This window comes from Neltuma alba, unplaced genomic scaffold (genome assembly GCF_004799145.2).
Source record: "Neltuma alba isolate B1F8T4 unplaced genomic scaffold, ASM479914v2 tig00012508_pilon, whole genome shotgun sequence".
NCBI classification, from domain to species: Eukaryota; Viridiplantae; Streptophyta; class Magnoliopsida; order Fabales; family Fabaceae; genus Neltuma; species Neltuma alba.
In genome coordinates this window covers 567,157-590,559 of record NW_021636976.1, presented here as the reverse complement: position 1 = coordinate 590,559, position 23,403 = coordinate 567,157, and the positions used below count along the sequence as shown (strand labels likewise).

Below are 23,403 nucleotides of genomic sequence, written 5' to 3'. Positions count from 1 at the left end.
GACAAAATTAATGTTCCTTTATTCAGATTTCATTGCCTCACCTTTCCTCCGTATTTATCTCTCATTCAGGAAATTCACTGAATGTAGCCAGCTAATAATATTGATAGTCCATCTCATGTTACAAATTTAAAAAAATTATTATTATTAATACATAGTACTATATCAAGTATCAACCAAACTAGTGCTGCTCTGTATTTATAAATTTATCTTTTTTTTTATAGAGAGAATTATAATGAGATTTCAAGCAAAGAAAACAATTAAAAAACAAGTCCCAGATGTTAAGATTGTTATTAGGACTTTTGGTAATTATTCTTCTTCTGTGACTTGATTATAATTTTCTTTTTTTTATTAATATAAATCTCATCCACTCTATAAATTTTATAATTAAGAATGATGTATAGCAGGCAACAAAGATAAATTGGGAAAATTATCAACAGAAGTAAATCTTAGATTTAAAGATCTGTTTTATCATACACCAACAAAAAACAGAGCTTGTAATACAGAATATTCAAATTTACTTTTTCTGTACTATTTGGTTTAAAATATTAATCGTTGAAGAAATGACTCGCTACTATTTTGGCGATCTGTAGAGAACGTCGAAACTCGTGGGTATGTTCGTGTTCATCTGCTTCACATGCTGCCAAATCAGCCCTTGACCTCACCTCATCCAATAATTTTGTTTTAACCTAAAACTAGTTCATTAATTTAAGTATATTAAAAAAAAATTGGTTAGGATAGTTATTTGTAATAAATATAAGTTAGTTTTTTAAAATATCTTTAATAATTATGTATATTAGATAAAATTACTACTTAATAAAAACATTTAACATGTAAAATTTTATAAGAACTATATTAAAAAAATAAATAAATATAAAAGAAGAAATAAATTAACATCTCATACTTATAATTAAATTAACTCTTATATTATATTAGGCAGCGAAGTAGTATTAGAAGACCCTTCTTTCCTTTTGGCCATCAAATATTTTATATATTTGCATACAAGTCACTGATATTCGATACCAAAATCCACCAGCTTCTTCGCCCGTGAACCAAAGTAAGCAACACAAAAGTCAGATCTTCACACGCGCGCGCGCGCATAATGTTTGATACTTGTATGGAAAAAAAAATCAGTTGTGTTTTTCTGCTCAATTTAACAGTACTAGCTACTGATTAAAATTTCTTTAAATAATTTATTTTGATAATTAACACAAACTGTACTAAACGTTTTACACATATAGTTGGCCAAAAAGAACAAACATTTTCATATGAAGTTTGATATTATCAAAATATTCTGACTTTATAAAATCCAGTCCGCTTGTAATTATTGTTCAATCCAGAGACATTTAGAATAGTTACTTCTTTAAAATTAAACTTACGTGCTTTTGACCCCAAAAAAAAAAAAAAACGGGCCAACCAAACTTCAATTGACAGACAGCGCCAATTTAGGCGAAGAAGTACAATGTTCACCAAACAAAATATTCTTTGAAAAAAGTCAATGTTAAATATTCTTAAGGTTTAATAAAATTTAAAAAGAATTTTATCTTGAACAGAATATTTTACAGGTATCTAAAACTTCTAAGAATAAAAAATATCATATTCTTACAGAATATAAATTTTACAAGAGTCCCGATTAATCATTAAAATGAGAAGAGATCACCGTGGTTATAAATCGGGGCATTAAATTTGATTATTTAAATTTAATTGTTTTTGAAAGTGTAAATTTATTATTAAAATCTGATGTGAATCCGAGTGGAAGCAGCAGCGCAGTAGGGCACATAGCAAGGCACAAACTTTATCACTTACGTCACAAACGTTTTTTTTTTTTTAAATATATGGGAGAGACTGGTCCTAATTTTTTTTAATTAATAAAAAAATACTACTACTAAATAACCCAATAACATGCATCATTAACGACCATCCATATAATAAACAGACGAGACAGAGGACTGGAACCTGAGGTTCATTACCCAGTCCAACTGTAATAAAAACACCGCTTGCACGTCTTGTTCTCATCTCCCACCTCTTTCCTCACCCGTGGAGGAATCTCGCCATTGCTGGGGAAATTCTCTTTGCTTCCTTCTTCTTCAGCACAATAATTTCCCTCTTTTTGATATTCTTCCAAGAGCAGTTTCCTTTTTTGGCATGTGAAGCCTCATCAGAGAAGGCTATTAAGCCCCACAGCGCTTCTGGCCAGAGGGGTTACTGTTTCAAATGCTTCTTCCGTTTTAGCTTCTCGCTTCTATTTCTATTCAAAAAAAAGGTAACTTTGAAAGCTACAGAGAAAAATCTGTTGGCGACCGTTGCTTTTATTTTTTATCTTTTCTAACCGTTGTTGTTCTTTTCGAGTTTTCAAAATTTCAGTTTGTTTTGCTGTCGGAAAGCAATGAAAGAGTAGTACTTTCTCTTATTTATATATGTTGAGAGCTTTAGCCGTGACTTCTCATTCTGGTACTTTTGGTCTCACCAGCAAGAACATTCTTTGGTTAGCTTTTCTGCTTTTGTGCTTTCAGAAGACAGGAAAATGTTGAAGCTTTCAGCTTTTTCTTTTGATCTCATTTCCCCTTTTATTTCGTTTTGGATTTATGCAGTTTAGCTTCATTATAAATTGTGCATATATGTTAGCGTCCCATTAAATTTGTGTGTCTGTAGGTGATCATGAAGTTCTTGAATTGGGAACCCTAAAAGTCCAAAACCTAATGTGAGACACAATTATCATGATTGCGTGCAGGTTGAGGAATTTGACCACAGAATCTTGAGCTCAGATGGACAATTCGTCAAATTTTGACGAAAATTGTGATGTTGGTTATCAGCCTTCAGCTTCCTCTGTGGATCAGAATGATCAATCAGCCACTGGGTATTCCACATTTAGTAGTGATTCTTTCGCCTACTGCCGGTCTAACTCTCAGGCCTCTAATTTCTCAGAGCCTGTTGATGACAATAGCTCTGCTGGTGAGCCCTCACCTTCCTGGTGTCTCACTGCGAAACCCGTTACCAATCAAGCAGTTCTTACAAGGCTAGGGATAAAACCGGGCAGGCATTCATTGGATAATAAACTTGAAGACCTGGATCCCTTAGAATCAGGTTGGTTTTGTAGAGGTTGTGCGGTTATTTGTAAATTTTTGTCTTTAAGGCTAGTAATAATCTTAATGTTTATGGAAAATTAGCAGAACTTGAAATGATGAAGGAAAAATTCGCTAAGCTTCTTCTTGGGGAGGATATGTCTGGCGGTGGGAAAGGTGTCTGCACTGCTGTCACAATCTCAAATGCCATTACCAACCTTTATGGTAATTCTTTCATAGTAATTATTGCATGATCCTGTTGAAATTTCATGCATTATATTTTGGATTTGAGAGCAAACTTTGTGTACTCCCTTGATTTGGTTCTCAAAAGACAATCAACTCCATTGATATGGTAGTTGATTCTGAATTCTAATGTCTGCAGCTACTGTTTTTGGACAAAATTTGAAGTTGGAGCCTCTGAAGCCTGAGAAGAAGGCTATGTGGAGTAGGGAAATGAAATGTCTTCTATCAGTCTGTGATTACATAGTCGAATTTGCCCCAACTGCACAGTATTTAGATGGCACCATAATAGAGGTGAAATTTTGCTAAAACCATGACTATAGTTTGATGGTCTTTGTTTGGAATATCTGTTTATATCTGATTGGATCCTGTGATGTCACCCAGATGATGACAAGTAGACCAAGGTCGGATATTTACATCAACCTTCCGGCACTGCAGAAGCTTGACATGATGCTTATAGTTAGTCAACCATCTGTTGCGTCTTGTACTTGACAATTCTATTTCCTCTGAAAAACCTCATGACTTGTGGGTATTGATCATTTTACAGGAAATACTGGATAGTTTCCAGGATACTGAATTTTGGTATGCGGAGCAAGGGAGCATATCGGGAAATTCTATGCATTCACGTGTAGGCTCATTTCGAAAGATTGTTCAAAGAAATGATGAGAAGTGGTGGTTACCGGTTCCTTGTGTTCCCCACAGTGGCCTCTCTGACAATTCGAGGAAGCACTTGAAAGCAAAACGGGATTGTGCTAATCAGATTCACAAAGCAGCCATGGCTATAAATAGTAGCATCCTCGCAGAGATGGATATCCCAGAATCATATATGGCCAGTCTTCCCAAGGTTAGTCCTCATTGTTGATTAAAGACAGCCTATGTTTCTGGAAATTTTAATTTTAAATCCTAGCAGAATGAGTTTGTGTAATATTATTAGCCTTGATTCTACTGAGAACTGATAAGGCTAGACTCTGAAAAATGCAATATTGTATCATAATTTGGTTTGGATTTACACTTTGAATTGCAATAAGATTTTATGTAAGCCTACAATGAGAACTGAGACTTCAAGAGAATAGCAGAACAGTTTGGTGTAAATTTATACTGAGGCTGCTGTAACATCTAAACCTAACGACACCATCTTTTTGTCTGTGCTTGTCTCCCAAGATTGATATAAAAGCCCTAGAATAAAGTTGGAGTAGGAGAAAGCCACCTAAGACTAACTTAAGGGCGGGGTTGAGGTTGGGTGTTGGTTGAAGTCAAGAGTTCAAATTCTTTTAACGTAACCCCAAAAAAAAAAAGAACAAAAAAAGTTAAGAGAAGGGTAAGAATATTCGGTATCAAGAACAACTTTAACCAAAAGGTTCCATACCCACCATATTAAGCGACAGTTGAACTCAAGTGCTCAAACTGTTTAGTGAAATTACAGTTTCATAGAATGTATCAAATAGCATTCACATATATGTCTGAAAATGGCTATATTTATCTGACTTCGCTGCTGTTTCAAAATAAATCTATCCAGAGTGGAAGAGCTAGTATTGGAGATTCAATTTATCGCTATCTGCATACTGCAGACAAATTCTCAGCTGATCACCTTCTTGACTGTCTCAAAATAAGTTCTGAACATGAAGCACTTCAGCTAGCAGATCGAGTCGAAGCATCAATGTACACATGGAGACGTAAAGCTTGTCTGAGCCATTCAAAGTCATCATGGAGCAAGGTAAAGGACCTCATGTCTGAGACAGAACGGAGTGACAAAAACTATATATTAGCTGAGAGAGCCGAGACTCTACTTTATTGCTTGAAGCAAAGATATCCTGAGCTTTCACAGACTTCCTTGGACACATGCAAGATTCAATACAACCGGGTAAGTTTTAGGACCTATAAATTTATATTCAACACTGAAAAAATATATTTATAGTCATATCAATGCTTCTGATATGGACAAGAACCCCCCAGAAAATGACAACGACAAACAAGAAGAACTGAAGAACTGCAATTTGCAAACTAATTGACTGGAGAACAATGAAACTTTCTTGTGCAGGACGTAGGGAAAGCAATACTAGAGAGCTACGCTAGAGTATTGGAAGGCCTAGCATTCAACATTGTTGCTTGGATTGAGGATGTTCTTTATGCTGATAAATCAGTGAGGAATCAAGATGTATAGAGATCCCAAATGGGGTTATAAGCTGTTTTCAGCATTGCATCATAGATTCGTAAATTGATATTTGTATGAGATGCTTTCCCATGCAAAATATATACGGCTTAGTTGTTAATTGTAATACATATGACTGCTTTCATATTCGATATGATGATTTAAGCATCTTTATAGCAGCTTCCTTTTAAAATAGAAAAACAAATCACAAAAGATTAAGCGGTACAAGTGATTTTATGATTTGAAGATTCTTCACTCTCTTGTTAGTACTGAATAAAAGCATTTTGATTTATTGTGTGCGTGTGGAGAAAGGAAGAAACTTAGATTGTAATACCAGTGTGACTTTAATGTAAACATAGACACTTCCAATTTAACCACGATCGCCTAAAAGTGTCCGTGGTGTGCCTTATCTTCAACTTAGTGCTGATTATTGATTAAAACGAATCGAAATATCTACTAGCATTTGGCTTTTAAGAGGCCGTACTTATTTAACCAAAAGCTGCACTGTAGTTAATTTCGTTTTATATTATTAATATTACTTTTGAATCTAATTATAAAACTTTGTTTATAGACTATAAATGAGATTTTATAATTATGACCAGAGGTAATATTGCAGAACATTTTTTCTTGCTGTAATAAGGATAAAATCAAACTACCATATCACAATTTAATACTCTCTCCGATTCAAAATATAAGTTAAAAGTTTATCCATTTACGTTTATCAAAAAATTAGTTAAAATCAGTTTAAAACAATAAATATGCAAGATATTTTTTTTTCAAAATACACTTTTATTAATGAAAAAAATAAGTAAAAAATACAATAAATGAATTAAAGAAGAAAGAGAATATATGAGGTAAAATTGGAAAAAACGTACTAACTACTTAGACAAAATTGAATGTTATTTTATAAAAAAAACCAAGCCCCTCTAATAAAGTTTAGCTTACATTTTGAACTAGAGATAGTATCAATTTATCTTTGTCTATTATCATATTCCAAAAAAATCGAAGTAGAAAGCTAACATCTAAAATGAAAACAAATTATATGTCATGTGGGTTAATTTCTATGAGTGTGATGGTCGAATACTATAAGGATTAAGAGCATGCTTTTATCTTCAGGCCAATAAAAAGAATATACTTCTCTCACTTCTAAAAGTTAATGAATGACGCCAGGGACAGCAATGGGAGTAAAAAAGAGGGAAAAGGATAATAAAAAACCCTAAAAATTAATAAATGATAAATCAGCATAGGTGAATTTTAAAATTTCAATTCAGACCCCTTATATTATTTGAAATTTCCAAATCTTGTAAAATTACACAAATATCCTTCACTATTTTTTTTCTTTTTTTCTTTTTAAATATTACCACCTCATCACCTTTAGCTGGTTTTTGACTCTTAGAACTTTAGCAACATGTCATTGAAATTCCAATTACCAGTCACTGGAGTTTCGACGACTACTATTTGTTTTATGTATTGATTATTTTTTTTAGTTATTGACTATATTTATTTTTTGAATTTTGATGACTATTCATGTTTATTTAGTACTGCGATTGACTATTTTTATTTTTATAAATTTAGTAATTATTCTTATTTAACTATTGACTACTCTAATTTTGTTATTGACTATTTTTGTTTAAAAATTCAAAAAATACACTAAATGTTGTTGGAGATCTAGTAACTACTTTTTATTTATTTACTACTTTTGTGCGGCTAATAGTTATACAAAAGTAGTCATTACATTTACAACTTTGAAAACAAAAGTAGTCAATAGTAAAACTAAAATAATCGATAACTATATGAAAGTAATCACCAGAAATAAAGAAAATATTGTTATTTCATAATATTTTAAAATTCTAAAATAGTATGAGAAGTTTGATTTGGAGCTCTATAATTCACCAACTCTAACTTGTAATCCTTTGACAATTTTTGGGAAACAACAGTTACTAAATAGCCAACTGTCGTTTGTACCACTTACAAAATAGTAAATTTAAAATTATTTAGTTATTTCAATTTTTATTATAATCTTATTCTACTTTGTAATTTAAATTCTTTCAAGAAAACAAAATATATAAATTGAAATTAACGACACTATAACATTATCATTCTTCGAAGTTTCGAACTACATGAATAGTTTTTTTTTCCAGAATTACGTTTGACTTCTTAAAATTTAGAATTAATGGTTTAAGCAATATTAAATTATAATTCAGCCATCTCATGGACAGAAGCGCAGGTGCTGGAGGTCAAGGCAGAAAGGCAAGGGTAGGCAGTAAAGGCAAGCGCATAGTTCAGTGATCTACGGCCTTCTTTAAAAATTAACAAAACAGTTTGTTTTTGTGAAAAAATGAAGCATGTTAATATTACATTCCCACATTTTGATGTAAACAAAAACACGTTCGTCTTTACTTTTTTTATCCATGCATAGTTTTGGTTATACATAAAACAATTCTTCCTTTTGAAGTCAAAACCTTTATTTTCATTCACATTTGTATTCCATGATCCAAACAGGACCACAGATGAAAATAAGCCTGAAGCAGCTAGAAATGGCTTAAGCAGGCTCCTAGGAGCAAATGGAGCTGAAACACCCCTCCTATGCTCTATAAAAGTTAGATAGGGGAAAAAATATGCATCTCATGCCTATATATACAAACCTCCGACCATGCCGGGCAATGCGCAGTCCGGATCAGGGTGGTCTATGGGTTAGTTGGTAGTCAACCAGGCTGGAGCCAATGGAGATGGGGCAAGCCATGCCGACACCACCACCACTTCATCTACGGCTCAACATAAAATAACAATGGAGAAGGGCATGCATGGACCAGCATCTTCATGCCAGTGCTCATGCACGGATCAAATAATACACCAGCACTTATTTGGAAGCAAGAGTATGTTAGAATCAAGTCTCATCATCCCCAGCACCAATGTACGTAAGGTCTGTCCGTCTCACCCTAATAGCCCCTCTAAGCCAGCTTGCGGCTTGAAGATTAACATGGTCACCACTTCCTGCAGTAGCCGTACTACTCGCAGCTCCATCTTCTAGAAGCGTCCAAGGGTCAACTTCCAAATCATTGTCCTGTTGTTTTGACTTCCCAGACGTGGTAGCAGCAGTTCTTAATGAAACTGGGTTTCTTGTGTTTGAACTAGTGGAGTTAGACACAGGCTTTGCTGTGCGGTGTTGGAGGGGAAAAAGTGCAGAAACTGGAACGGATGGCGGCTGGCAGGACAAGGAACAGCGCATAGAGGGAACAAGTGCTGGCATTGCAGCCTGGATACGCCACCTTACAGCACCTGGCAGTTGCATATGGTCCAAGTCATTCTGTATCACACAACAGATTATTATATACGCAAGAAGACCAAATTGTACTTCCAATATTTATAGAAAGAATGACAGAAGACTGTCTATATATGAATTTTATATCCCATTTTTATACTTACCAATTCTTCCCCTCTATATTTTTCCAAATGCACCATAAACGTTCACTTTTGTGAATATAAAATATCCAAATTGGCAAGAAAATTATATAATGTCATCTTGTTAACTCCATCCCAAGGCGATATCAAAAGTGTAGTTTTAGTATTGCCAACTCAAAGGTTATATAGTAAATAAAGATGAAAAGCCACAGATTCATAGGCTGAGTGATTAGACCTGCAGAGTCTCCAGCAACTCTTGATCAAATCCAGAAATATCCCAGGTAGTGTCACTGGTCGACTTTGAAAAAACTGGCGACCTAAGCCAGCTTGGAAGACAGCTACTCAATAATCCATGCAAAACAAACAACATGCGATCAAAGAGGCCCTCAACAGAAATCTCTACAGGACCAGCAGAAGCTTTGGAAGGTGATTCCACCTCCCTCTTCAACTGAGAACCACGCAGGGCATTGACAGATATAACTGCATCCTCATACACAACCCGGCTACCAAGGAGACGAAGAATTACAGAGGCAAGTGCATGTCTCATATTCCGCAGAGATGGCTTCCTGCAAAATTCAACATGCAATTCAGATAAACTGTATCATAGTATGCAAAAGTTGTTCCAAAAAAACTAGAAATTCTGATGTGGCTTGCTTAAAAAACAAAGGAAATCCCTTTGATACAACAAAGCACAACCTATCATCACTAGTGGCAGCAGTCACAACACCACATTTCTTAATACACCAGGTATACATTAGTTATAAAAAAACAACAACAACAACAAAAGCCTTATCCTGCCAAGAAAAACAACCTATGATGCATTTATCTCCATTGTGGATGCATTTCAAGGAAATTCAAAGGGTATGCAAATTAAAGGGCAAAAAATGAAGTAAATGTACAAGCACAACTTCAAAAATAAGTAACAATTGACACATGGTTCAAGACAATCATGATTAATACATCATTTTTTTTTTAAATTTTTTTTTAAGAAAGCAAATAAAGATTAAAATTTTGATAATATATTACCCATCTGTGCAAAGAATAGGAAGAAATCTCATGATGAAGTGCAAACGTAATGACAAAGAAGCTTGTAAAGCTGCAGGAGAAGGTGGAGAAGAATCTGTTGCGGCTGTTTGTCTCCTAGCTAATCCAGGGCTGCCCCCTCTTGTAGCTTTGCGGCTATTAACTTTATTAGTCTGACCTTCAATTTTAGGAGGAGTATTTCCAGATTGCTTGCTTAGCCCACGAGTAATTGCAGAAATTTGTTGCTCAATACTATTCAATTGTTTAATCAAATCACTTGCAAATGAATTGCGAGTTTCATCAGAGCTTTGATCTATACAAGGAATAATTAACTCAACAAGAGCCCTCTCAGTCACATGCAGTTGGTCAATCACTTGAGGAAAACTTTTCAAGCACCTTTTCAGCTCCATCCCCCCTTCAACAACTTCTCCTTCTTCAAAAGATGCAGTATCAAACTTCTCCCTGTTGGCCCCCAGTTCAGTACAAGGATTACACCAACCCCAGGGCTCCCAATATTGGGCCTTAACAGAAAGGCCTTTACTCTCCGCAATATTATTTAACCATTGCTTAATGGTCTTCCGACCAAAAAGAACACCATGGCCAGCCAGGAACCATTTGGCCTGCAGCAACATCGAATCCTCTAGCGACGTCCCAAAAAGATGAATCAACTCTGAAAAAAGGGATGCAGCATCAGGCCTTACCAGTAACCTAGTGAGAATTATTGCAATAAAATTGTTCTTGTTCTCAGAAGCAGAAGCAGACTTCTCTGGATTAGGGAAGGACAAACGTATAGCATCAGCTAAGGACATATCAGTTGCTTCCAGTTTCTCAACAAGAGCTTGTTCATTTAAAAGCAGCCTAAGTTCAACCCATTGCCAGTGAAATTTAGCAGGTTGCAGGTTATCTAAAACATGCACTATCTTGTCCCGAAGCTTGGATTCACCATATCCAGAAATCTCGCTTCCATCATCCTGAGGAAGCATAGATTGTGGCATTTTACAATCAATCATCGCATTCAGAAAAAGCCTTGCACGGAGAGGAACAAATGCCTTGGAAGTGAAATGCATATCCGAACCATTCAACTCTAGCAACTTTGCAAATTCAGCATCACTTGCATCTGCAGCCATAAAATCATAGAGACTTTGACTATCTCTCAAGCATACATCTCGAAAAGGTAAATGTTTTATTACATCATTTATGGCAACATATAGAGACTGATGAAGTTGATTCATGTCTTCACGGGCTACAGAATGAGAATTCATAATGAATGGCCACCACAGAACAAGAGCAAACATGGAATAGGCAGGTGGAAAGACTAATCTAAGAGGAAGCATGTGCTGCATCCTTGAAAGTGCTATAATAGATGGTTCACCTAAAAGTTCCACCACTAATCCATCATTGATGGTTCTGCAGTTCCCAACAAACAATCTAAACCAATGGACATAAACTTCAATTGAACTATCTGCCTTGTAACCACCAACTGATCGTGCATTTCCATTTGAATTAGATCTTGTGCTTCTTACAAATTGTGCTACATCCAAACCCTCCTTCAACAGGAGGACTGTTACCATTCTTTGCAGGCTGGAAACACCATATATAACAGCACCAACAACAAGTGCAGAGACAGCAGCCACAATTTTTGTTGCTCTCCCGAATACAACTTTACTTGAGTTGTTTACACTATCATTTGAAATACTGATACCAGCATCATGGCCTTCTGGAGACATTTGAAACTGAGCACGGGATGCTTTGCTAGGAGCAAAAACTCCAGCAAGAACAGTAGAAGCTTCTGTTGCAAGAGCAACCTCAAATACACGGCTTTGGCGTTCTCCTAGAGCTTCCTTAAGTAGGCACAGACATGTTATATGCATTCGCAGAATGCATCTAGCATAGTTCAGTGAACCTGTAGCCAGTGTGCTTGAATGACTATTTCCAACTGAAAAATCAGGTATTCTTGCTATAGTTCGCCCTACACTACCAACAATGACAGAAACAGCAGAAGAGACCAAAGAGGGATCCCCTTCTTGAGCAGCACCACCAGTCTGCCGTATGCAGTCAATTAAACCAGTAACTATTTGTTGAGCAATTTTATATCCATTATCCCATTTTTCCATAGCAGGACCTTTTGGTGCCCCATCAACGGGCTTTCTTTCCTTTCCAACAAGATAATTCAATGCCTCCTCTACATTACGTTGCACTATGTCTCTCATGCCCAATCCTATTCTGGATGAACGGCCCCCAGTTATCTTTTGACGGAAAAAGTCATCAAGATCCTCAACTCCCTTAGGAACTCCCAGGGGAAACCCTGACTCTCCATCCATTGACCTTCCAAAATCAAGCTCAGAAGAAAGTCTTCTATCGCTTGTAGCCTTAAAAGTCTTCTCCCAGTCAATGACACTAGCCACATTGCTATATTTCTTCAATAGATAACAAGAAAAGGCTAGCACCGCTGAACCTGAAATCCTTCCATTGGATGCCATAATGGCTGTGGTACGATGCATCGCAGCTGACAGAGCTTTGGGAACAAGATCGGCAGCAGCAAGAATGTTCTCATACCTGCACCAAATGCAATGTTAGAGGATAAGATTCAAAAAATTACTTCAAATCCCAGATATCAAATAAAGAACAGTCAATAAACGACAATATATATAAAGAGACAAAGAATACTCACGAAGTCTCAATGAAAAGATAAAGCTTAATTCCATGAAGTGAAATAAGCATGGAAGCTCATATGAAGTCGTAGACACCTCACCAGAGGTTCAGCAATCCAAAAAGAAACAGCCTACTAATTCTTTCAAATATCAGATCTTCCTTTTATACATTAAAATAATCATTCGTGTTTTGAATGGATAGAAAAAGGCTTGTGTTTGTACAAGTCTCAGTAGCTGTGAAATGTTATGTAGAATTTTACGGCACAACACCAGTCTATAGTTTAGGTGGCAAAGTCGAGAAGGAAAAGAAACACAATGAGAGAACAGCTTGCAAGCTTCTTTTACAAGGAAAAAATGATCAAAGAATAAATAGTATATAGCATTAGGCAAAGAAAGCTGACAATAATTTAAAAAACAAAATCAGGAAACAAGTTATTGAGAAAGAAACAAAACCTACATGAACTGACAACAGAAGGAAAAAGTAAAAAAGATTTGGCACCATTCACGAACAAAACCATTTAATTAAATTGAATTGAGTGCAAACCTTCTCAGTGATGATAACAAAAAAGCCTCTCCCACATCACAAACTTGGCCATCTACATTCCTTGGCATCACTGGAACATTCCTCCCATTATGAATTGTAAAGCTGGGGCTACTGGGAACCTTCGGCAGCAACCATAGAAGGAACTTGACTGCTGACACTAAATCATCAGAGATATCCATCAGATAAAGTATTGTAGAAAGTTCATCCTCCCCAAGTTTCCATCGTATTGTGCTTCTATCATCAGCAACAGCAAAAGGCCGGCCAAACTGGCCAATTTGACCAGTATTCTTTTCAATTGCCTGAACTAGCAGCCTGACTTCATTCACCAGCCAAATTGCTATTGCCCGTTTCTCAACAAAGCGAAGCCGTTTAAGATCTCTTCCAATTGAGACAATATCCTCGTAGGGAATTGCTTGGATTCCATCCACCGACATTGGCATATCCCCATCCATTGCAGTTTTATGGTGAGGGCAACTTACCTTATTATCACATACATGGCTTGTTGATGCCCCCTGGCTACCCTCAATTCTGGCAGCTGCCAGCTGAGCAAGACTATTGGTTTTATGAACACTCTTATGCCGGCTCTTGGTAGGTTGCTTGGTTGACTTCACTGGTTCATCAACTTTGAGAGACTCCAAAGATTTCATCCCCTTCTTAATCCACCAAGCATCTTTTTCATCAGATAAAACTATTGAATGACCCTGAACAGATGAGTTTCGTTCCTCACTTATTTTTTGTCTCTTTGCCCTTCTACATTCTTCACAACCAAGTGTACCTTCCACAGGATCAATCTTGCTGTAAGGAGACAAAATACTTCGAACACTTCCCTGAGATTCATCCAACCCTGCATCACCCAAATCTGATAAAGTGCTAGGCAGTTGTAATAGTGCTGTGATGGCTGCTTTCAATTCTTCAACATCTCTGAATGTAGAAGCTGCATCCTTTGCGGAAGATGGATTGTGCTTTTGCTTAAATGAAGATGGAATAGCAGCAGCAGCATCACATTGTTCACTAAACGAACCACGGAGTATAAGCCGACGTTCATTCAAGTAAATTTGCAAGGCTTCCTCTAGCAGCATTCCTTCAACAATCCCTGATTCTTCCAAAGCATTATGCAAGAAGTCACCAGGAAGCTGCTTCAAAATTCGGTAGTGTCTTTTACATCTCTCCAGGTTAACCAAATTTACATTCATATCCATGATCCCACTAACAATTAGCTGCCGCACATATGCGAAGGGGTTAAAAATCCCTGCTCGTATGAGTTCCACTATGAATAGATTTAGGCGTTTGAGACCTTCCCCTTTATGTACTGAATGCTGATCAATCCAACAAACTATAATATCATGCAAAGGCCCTGGGCTTTCAAATATAAGTGAAGAATTAGAACTTGAGTCACTATGTTTTGAGTTCAGTTTTACTTTTAATATATTACACATTAACTTTCGAGGAGTCCGCAGATTTGGAGATTTTGCCAGTTTCATAATTCTGTTAATGCTTCTATTCTTTTGTCTTCGTGAAACATACATATCCTTCAACTTCATCTTTAGAAGTCTAACTGCTATATGCACTTGAGAAAGATCTTTCCTGCCTGTGAGTTTTATATTACATGGAGGAGCAGTTCGAAAATCCCTGAAATCACATGTTGCCCACTCACAAAGGACAAACACTGAATGCATAAATGAAGAATTTATGGTGCCCACCCACTTCAACGATAATCTCAAGCAAGGGCTAATTTTTGCAGCCCAACCTTCATGCACAGTTCCATCACATCGATCATCAAAAAGGAGTTTATAAGTTCCACATACATCACCCACCCCAAGAGATTTGTCCAAAGATTGTACAGCTTTAGCCAGACAATGACCTGGATAGACTGAGCTTGTAGCCTTTGCAAGATCATGTGCATGCTTTTGAATGCATGAAATTATGTGATCAAATGCCAATGATTGATATCGTGAATCAAATCCTTTACTCTTAAATAGACAGGTAACATCTTCTGAACTACTTTTTATCTTCCCTTCAACTTCAGATGCTTTCAGCGTAAAACTTCCATCATTTACTGGATGTGAAACAACCGAAGATGGTAAAGGAAAGCAATCCAAAGCAACAAATGTATCTGGTGCAGCAAATATCAAAAACTGGAGCATCTCAATCAGAGTACAAGTTGTATATGCCCTCCGAGAATTATCTACAAGATCTGATCCTCCTGGAGCAGGATCACAGATGATTCGAAGAGCCATTCCAGCAAGATTACGTACATATGTTTGAGACAGAACAACAGTTTCTAAAAAGCCATATATGATAGGCAATAGCAGCTGCAAAATCTCTGTGGATGCTTTTTCCTGAAAGTAACAAGAATGGAAACATTAAGAATTGGAGACATGAAATTAAGAAAAAGATTAAAAATTAAATTTTAAAAAAAAAAAAAGGAAGCTCACTTTTCTTTTTGTAATCACAAAAAATCAGTAGTGTGGAAAAGAAAGTGTTCAGAATAACTAAGAGGTAACATCATTACCTGTAGTTGATTCAGAACCCAATCAATAACAAGAGAGGGAAGAAGCAGCCCTTCAGCATGATGCCATTGCAAAAGCCGCACGGCATACCACCATTTAAAATACACAGATGGCTCCCCATTATCAGAGACTGATGAGCCACGGTCACTTCTGTGCTGCAATGATCCTGCATGGTGCATTTGTGGTGAACAATCACGACTAGAATGGGCAGGATCAGAAGCATCTTTGGAGATAAATTCATCCAGAAGAGATTGCAAGTAATCAACAACATCTTTGGTCCAATTCTCAGAACGAGCAGCAATCCCTGAAGAAATACTAGCAGAACCAGACCGAACCTACAAAATTCAACCATAATCCACCTTCCTATATGATTTTGTATAAAAAATGATAAGGTAACTTATGACATTTATTTATATATATATTTTTTAAATGGTGATGGTCATGCATCTCTACCTGATTCAGATAAGTAACTTTGATAAACCAAGTTGCCCTTAACAATGGCACATTATTCTTGATAAGAACTTCTAAAAGCAGTTTCTTTCTAAATCCATGAGGAACATGATCAGACAAAGAGCGTAGACGCTTGTGCTGCTGAGACAAGCCCTGCAACAAAACTTTTTGTGAGTATAAGTAGTGCCAGTAGCTCCAAAAGCACTATCACAAGACAACAATTTGTTTAGAAAAAGGACAGAGTATCATTAAAGAATTTCCTCAAGGATCGAACAGGCAAATCAACCAAGACAACAATAAGCTGATAAATTTGTTGTATGGAATGTCTGAATTCATGAATGGTTAACTGTGGAATACATGCACTGCATAGCCTGTACAGAACTAATCCTCATAACTTATTCTGGACCCAATAGTTTTATAATCCCCCAACTTGGATCAAGACTAGAGTCTAGAACCATCTATCCAGAAATACAACTAACTCTTGCCCTCGGCTCATATACATCATCAAGAACTTATAACAATGCAATACCAATGAGGTATAACTGTTACAAAGGGAAGTGAAACAACAAATGAAGCCACGTCAGCAGGACTTTCAATAGCATACTTCAATCCATTTCTTTCAAAACTTTTCTCACCGAACTTCAAGCAAATAAACACCAATGGGGCACAATTGCTATAAAGGAAAGTTAGACAAAGATGAAAGCCATAGGAACAGGACGGCCACTGAGAATACCTCAATCCATTTTTCACGGAAGTCTTCACCAGCTGGCCTTTGTTCAGGGAAGATGCCAGGCCTGTTGAGTTGGGTTCCTGAAAGAGCCACCCCATAGACCTGACCAGCCTGTCAATAGCAAGAACTGTAATGCAGATCAAAACCTTCACGACAATCTCAGATGGGTTAAAGCCAGAGCCCAGTCGATTCAACGAAGCAAAAGGAAACAAGCATTTCACAAAAAATAACAGACTCAAAAAGAAAATATCACCTTCCGCTTCTGAACACGAGATTCATTAATGGCCCTTAGACGTTTCTTAACAGCCTGGAAAGAAGACAACGGTGTTCAACAACATTCTAACAGCTTTGGAGAGTGCACATAAAACGCAGAGGATGTGCAGTGATCGCATGCCATGCTTATAAGAAACAACAACAAATAGAATGGACCAACAAATTCTAAAAGGATAAGGAAGCCACCTCTTTACAATTTATAATAACTGCCTTGTTGAAATTTGAAACCTGATTCAATGAAACTTCTCTAGCTTCCTGGCAGACACATAAAGTGTAAAATCAGAAAACTGTAAACTGTAGATACCAGAGAAGAGCACAATTATCTGATCTAAAAGAAACTAACAACTGATATTCAACAATTTGTCAAAGGAGGAGACGATCATCATCATGATGAGATTAAGTGCTACGTCAGAATCTAACTAGGCTCTTGAGGAAAAAGAAAGATATTGGTTAAAAGAAAATTCAAGGAAAAAAAGCTACAAAAAACCAGTATAGTGCATAAAAGTAAAATTATAAAAGCTACAAAAAAAAAAAAAACAATATATTGCATAAAAGTAAAATTATAAACAATATTTTCAATTATTTATTGATGTCACTCTTGATTTGTTTCACTTCACAGCTTAGTTTTTTGGACTTCGTGCTGTTTAAAAGAAAATTTTTTGCAACCTCTACAATGTTTGTATCACCAATACAATTTTTGTGCAATCTCCGTGTACTCTATACAATCTCTGTGCAAGTACATGGGATTGATGCTAGTTACTTAAGAAAATAAAATTAAAAAGTCATGACATGGTTTTAGCACGCATCAAATAAATTCAGCCAACAAAATGTTCCAATGAATGGCACAGCTTAAGAGAATCTCCCTCAAATCTCAACCCTTGGTGACAAAATCAATAAATTGATATGTACAGGGAAAAAAAAACGATACAAAGTTAAATCAGCACTTCGCATTATCTGATCTTGTTTCTATAACCAATACAAAACAAAGAGATCTACCTCAAGGCCCTCAACCGTTTCCCTATATCCAGATTGCACATAGCCTCTTGTCAGAGTCTCCTCGGGGCAATTTGGTGCTTGGGGAAAAAAGTCTGGTGACCCAAGTCTGAGATTTAAAATAGTCATTTAATATTTTAAAATGCAGCTAAAAAAGATGATACCAATTTAATAACTACCAAGTTTTAAACCTTGCGACTTATTGCCTTCGAGTGACTAAAACAACACGCATGCAAATTTAACTCCAAAAGGGGCCTAAGATTATCATTATTCAGGACTAAAAACAACTCTTATTTGAAAGCACGTGCCAGTATTAATTGGACATACCTGGTGTTTAGAGGCTCTTTATCACACTTCAACTTGTATGGGTTTAGCTGAGGTTGTCGTCTGTAAATACAAAACCATTTTATCAAGAGGGATGGGCAGGAAAGAAAAAAATTACTGATTTAGCATAAATTAAATTAGCAAATTACAAAAAGTTAAAAGTGATGCTTCAAAGACAGGGTATGTTCGTTTTGAAATCCAGCTCTTATACACAATTTGGTTGGATTTTTATTTTTTTTTGGGGCCAAATTTGGTTGGATTAAAATATAGAAATTTGTAACCTCCAATTGCTCCAATCTAGTTTTACATCTAAAGTCCTTGTGAGACCATGTTAGGTAGGCAGTTCTGGACTAAACAGACAAAGACGAAAGATCCATGCCACCAATCCAATTACTCAAAAGACCCCAGCTCCACCAGCATAACAGACCTACCCTTCAATGGTTTACACTACCTAGAAACCATAAGCTTATGGTGTAAAAGCATGAATTCAAAGTTCTTCATGAAGCGCAGAAATAAAACAGTGGTTTAAAAAAAGAAAAAGGCAAGTCATGTTCCAAAACACAGAAAAGGATGGAAAAAGATATAACATGACTTAGCAGAACTACTGACACTTCTCTCTAATTTTGATTTTTGAGATACGAAATTATATATTTCACCAAATATGGAAGTTCAAAAGATACTTCATGTTGGTGTAATCCAGTAACAGACGAAAGGAAGAGATCTTTCAGTTATGAACTAAGCCATGGGATTGGCGTCCCCCGTGATGAGAAACTATGACAAAGTTACTTCATGGTAACGTATTATACTCTATTGGAAGCCAAGTGTTCAAGGCTTCATGATGAATTGATCCCAATCTGAATATGAAATGCAGTATAATGGGAGACATTAAATTTTAAAACTTCACATCATTAAAGGTACTTGACCATTTTTTTCAGTTACGCCAGAAGGATCAGTATTTACCTTCTTCCATCGTTCTAAACTCTTAAGGACAATAATCTCACAAAGAATAGAAGGCATTATTTAGCAGGTTCACGATGAAAAATAGGTTCCAAACTTGAGCCATATAGTACAGATGTAGCAAGCATGGGTAAAGCTCAATCTGATTACTAAATCTCACTATTCATATATAATCTAGAGTGCATCATGTCTAAGACAAGTATTGGACATGTCGTAGACATGGAAAAGGCTCTTCTTTTCAAGTGTCAATGATACGTAATAGAAGAAATAGGAGCTTTACACGTGTAATCAGAATGTAATTTTGGGTTTATTCGTTTGTTCACCAAAAAAAAAAAAAAAAGAAATAGGAGCTTTACAACTCTGCATTCACTAATCTCTCACAACTAATACAATTTACAATGACAACAGCTTCCAGATGATGGGCACTCGTTAGTGGCTAATACATAGGAAACCTATTTTTACTTTCCCTTCCGACCACCAAAGAACACTGAAAATAAATAGATCAATAGAAAAGAAAACTAAACCATATAAAAAAATTAATTTTAGTTCGTTATAGGCTAAGGAGATCGTTAAGCACATATTGACCAGTAGGAAGTTCCCTTACCTTGAACTTACAGAATAGTTAGAAAGCAAGGAAGATGAATCAGCTCTTCCAGTGTCCCTAACAGATTGTCTGCTTAGGGCACTGCTGCTAACTGCACCAGTGGAGCTGCCAGTATGATACCTTTGCATTGCCCCCAACAATTATCAGCATACTGCCCACAACATCAAAGCAATACAAGTAGCTGTAATAGCTAAACTGCATCATTGAAACGTCCGCCAAGTTATTTCCAAGTAAAGTCAACTAAGCAAGCTAAACAAGTCCTCATCAAAGAAAAGACAGTAGCAAAGTAAAGGAGATTAATAACTGACAACTGGATTAGAGCCAGCCAATATCCTCAGGCATCAAATTTACGCAACAATGGACTTAAAACTGCTGAAGGACACACACACACAGAAGTTTTTGTGGAACAAACACTATATATACCAAACATGTGACTTCACTCAAGGCAACCAAGGTGACAGAGTATCACTGTTAGACTTGTATGACATGAGCCATTATGAAAGCTAGGCATCAATTATCCAAAAGGCGTAACTCAGGCACTACACGAGGCCCAATGCAAACAAATTTTAAAATAATATATAGATTTAGTTTGCATAAAACATTTTTCTGGATTATGAAAGAAATCAAAATCCAAACCTCTACACTGCATTTGAAACTGAATTAAGTTCCCACAGTAGAAAAATCTACCCTGGGTGCTATAGCAAATAAAAATATGAACAAATTCACAATTTAAAGTTCATGAATCTTGGAAAAATGCGAACATTCAGGCAAGCAATTGGAAAATTTTAGAAATATCCTGAAAAGCAAATAAATAGCCTACTAGTTTAATCAAGGCAACAAAAGTGCTGTGAATAAATAAATAATGAAACATTGGATTTTTCAGATAAAGTATAATTATAGAAAGTTGAAACCTTTAGTTATTAATATTGTTTTTCTACACAGGAGTTCCAACAAAAATAAAAGGGGAGAGGAGGCAAGGGGCATTATATAATTCTTTGTAAGTTTGATAAAAATTTGCACTAAAATACAAACTCCTCGCCCAGTAATAAAAACTGATACATTTTTTTTAATCTTTTACAACTGCGACAATTTATAATTCTAAGCTATATTTATTATTTTTAAGAAACAATAGAAAGCTTCATTGCATAGAATAACGAAATTACTTTTGATCCATAAGCATACGCTTAAAACCATAAAAGGAAATACCCTCATGTTGCACTTTTTGCTCTCCAAACTTAACTCGCCAACTTGTTCATGGCACGCTACCGTTTAAACTAACTTCTTAAAGAAGCTGCAACATATGTGAGATAAATTGAATCATCCAAAACTCTGAACTAAACGTTAAAACCCAATTATATTCTAAAATTATATTATAAAAGATTCTGAACATAATTTTGCGCAACCCTATAAATCATATCTAACACTAAACAGTTGCCAAGACATGAAGTTCAAAGCACGATCCGAAGCTAGGGTTTTTCGATTAATTCTGATTTTTCAACTTGAAAAAGTGCCACGCGAGCTGATTGTGAAGCTGAAAATTGGGACCCCTGACGTGAAGAAAGCTAGATTTTTTTTCAATGGCAATTACGCAAACAAGCAAGGACCATCGAAAAACAGAATAATGGGTATAAAAATTGAACATCAAATCGAAAATTGGTGCATACTTGAGAAGAAAAGTTTGAATTTTGAGAGAAAAGTCCGCGAAGCACCGTGGTATAGAGAGAATGTAAGAGAGATGCGAAGAAGAAAGAAGAAAGGTCTCAAGCTATGAGTGCTTTGACTCTTGATGTTTGCAGGTGATAACGCCGAGGCCTCTGTTGCTTCCTGTGATGGAATAAAGGCCGAAGAAGGAGGGATCTTGTAGTTATAAAAATATTAAATTTCACTGCTTCATCTTATTCCTCTTTTGCCCTGATGATATTGATACTGTTGTAAACAAGCTCAGGGGATAATTGGATTTCAGTGGGGGTAAAAATGTCAACGAGGGCTATCAATTTTTCCCTTTTTTTTTTGATGAATGGAAATGGAGATGTTAGGAAGAGCAGAACAAGAAGAAGGAAAAGAAGAATGTTGTTGGATTCATGCGTTGATGACAGGGAGTATCCGTATCTTTCTATCGAGACAAAAACAAAACTCATGGACTCCAGAGCGGAAACTAAAAATACGAAAAAGACAAATTGGTGTGAACCAATGATTATGAACTGCATAACGGGCACTCCCTCCCAGTTCTGGCTTATTGAGAGAAAAAAGAAAACAAACTGCTAATACGCCATCGCTTTCATAATTCTATTCGACATATTAAGCATAGTCAAAGACTTTCAAGTTCTACTACTTGGTATTTGCAAATAAAAACTACAACTAGGTACCAAATATGTGTGAAACTATTTTAATATTTTGTTTATTAAACCATTGAAAATATGAATTGCAGGTATATTAGTTTCAATGAAAGATGTATCAGTAATGATTGATTACATAGAATCTTTTATATCCGAAGAATGAAATATAAGTTTAGATATTTTATCACTAATTATACATGAAACAAATAAAACCAACTATAACAGTTTTTTTTTTTTGGGGTTTGCCAACGAACATGATATTTGAATCAACAAATTTGTGGTTATAAATTTGAGTTTCATTAAAAACTATGCTCATCAAAGATGGTTGAATCATATGTAATGTGACATAGTACACTTGTACAAAATATATTTAATTTAACTAAAAAGAGGGCATAAATATTAATATAATAAGTCAAATACTTGCTTGTAGGAGTAAAAGGCATGTTCTCGTACGAGTGAAGTTTGGAACTCGGTTTAAGATTTCCCAGCTGCAGCCCATCTATGCATGTGGTGTATATATGTTCCTATATGCTTCGCTCTTGACTTTCATAGCTCTTTATAGAAAGGTAATAATTTATTTATAAACACATCGGAAGAGATAATTAAATTCATACAATTCATCCTAAGGATCTTAATTGTACCACACAATGAACAACTCCCTAACTTACACGATTAACTCGGCTGAATTCCCACCGAGCTAATCAATATTTCTTCACTCTCCTAATTGATTCAGCTGAGAAAGCAAGACTCGCAAAACTGTTTGTTCTCATTCTTTTCTCTCTTTTAAAAGCAACATAAGCCTCTCTATCTCCCTCCCCCTCTCTCTCTCTCACACACACACGGGACTCCTAAGAGTAAGCAGTTGTGAAGAATGCTTGGAATTTATGGTGAATGGTGTGAGGAGGATGAAAGAAGAGAAGTGATTACGTGTGGTGGAAGAATATAAAAAATGACGTATAAAGTGAAATTAGATACCCTTCTGTGACGGGAGAGGTCGCGTGTACATGTGAGAGAGAGAGAGGGGTAAAGAAAGAGGGGGTGAGCCTTGCCTCTCTTTTTTGGCAGAAAAATATTTGGATGTTAAAGCGGCTATTAAACTCAAATTTCTTTTATTAGCCGTGTGGTTAAGAGCTTATTGTATGGTGTGGTAATAACTCG

General features: G+C 36.0%; 2 protein-coding genes across 5 annotated transcripts; one reads left to right on the top strand and one right to left on the bottom strand.

Annotated features, from left to right (window-relative positions):
* Positions 1 to 1,972: 1,972 nt before the first annotated feature.
* LOC114727770 (rop guanine nucleotide exchange factor 3-like) lies at positions 1,973 to 5,622 on the top strand. Of its 2 annotated transcripts, none has more exons than XM_028914503.1 (8): positions 1,973 to 2,260; positions 2,729 to 3,081; positions 3,165 to 3,284; positions 3,442 to 3,593; positions 3,684 to 3,758; positions 3,847 to 4,143; positions 4,816 to 5,160; positions 5,338 to 5,622. In XM_028914503.1, the coding sequence occupies exons 2-8, from the start codon at positions 2,763 to 2,765 to the stop codon at positions 5,458 to 5,460; spliced, it is 1,431 nt and encodes a 476-aa protein (XP_028770336.1). In that variant the 5' UTR covers positions 1,973 to 2,260; positions 2,729 to 2,762; the 3' UTR covers positions 5,461 to 5,622. The 2 variants fall into 2 exon arrangements, with proteins under 2 accessions (XP_028770336.1, XP_028770337.1); XM_028914504.1 differs by having other exon boundaries at positions 1,974 to 2,260; positions 3,168 to 3,284.
* A 2,147-nt stretch (positions 5,623 to 7,769) lies between these two features.
* On the bottom strand, positions 7,770 to 21,814 carry LOC114727806 (mediator of RNA polymerase II transcription subunit 12). 3 transcript variants are annotated; one of them, XM_028914557.1, is made up of 13 exons: positions 21,574 to 21,814; positions 19,910 to 20,104; positions 18,352 to 18,411; positions 18,028 to 18,133; positions 17,218 to 17,286; positions 17,012 to 17,065; positions 16,762 to 16,869; positions 16,032 to 16,181; positions 15,581 to 15,913; positions 13,069 to 15,407; positions 9,877 to 12,429; positions 9,086 to 9,416; positions 7,770 to 8,755 (listed from the first exon to the last, which is right to left on the bottom strand). In XM_028914557.1, exons 2-13 carry the CDS (start codon positions 20,035 to 20,037, stop codon positions 8,336 to 8,338), a joined length of 6,651 nt encoding a protein of 2,216 aa, XP_028770390.1. In that variant the 5' UTR covers positions 20,038 to 20,104; positions 21,574 to 21,814; the 3' UTR covers positions 7,770 to 8,335. The 3 variants fall into 3 exon arrangements, with proteins under 3 accessions (XP_028770390.1, XP_028770392.1, XP_028770391.1); XM_028914559.1 differs by having other exon boundaries at positions 18,352 to 18,408; XM_028914558.1 differs by having other exon boundaries at positions 19,910 to 20,060.
* Between the last annotated feature and the right edge of the window lie 1,589 nt (positions 21,815 to 23,403).

What these genes read in the sequence shown, in the direction of transcription:
- LOC114727770 (XM_028914503.1), top strand. Translation starts at nt 2,763, where the DNA reads ATGGACAATTCGTCAAATTTTGACGAAAATTGTGATGTTGGTTATCAG. An exon ending in TAGATGGCACCATAATAGAG is followed by an intron (nt 3,594 to 3,683) that starts GTGAAATTTTGC and finishes GATGTCACCCAG; the next exon opens with ATGATGACAAGTAGACCAAG. An exon ending in GCAAGATTCAATACAACCGG is followed by an intron (nt 5,161 to 5,337) that starts GTAAGTTTTAGG and finishes TTTCTTGTGCAG; the next exon opens with GACGTAGGGAAAGCAATACT.
- LOC114727806 (XM_028914557.1), bottom strand. Translation starts at nt 20,037, where the DNA reads ATGCAAAGGTATCATACTGGCAGCTCCACTGGTGCAGTTAGCAGCAGT. An exon ending in AAGTTACTTATCTGAATCAG is followed by an intron (nt 15,914 to 16,031) that starts GTAGAGATGCAT and finishes TGAATTTTGTAG; the next exon opens with GTTCGGTCTGGTTCTGCTAG. An exon ending in TTGTTATCATCACTGAGAAG is followed by an intron (nt 12,430 to 13,068) that starts GTTTGCACTCAA and finishes CATTTGGTGCAG; the next exon opens with GTATGAGAACATTCTTGCTG.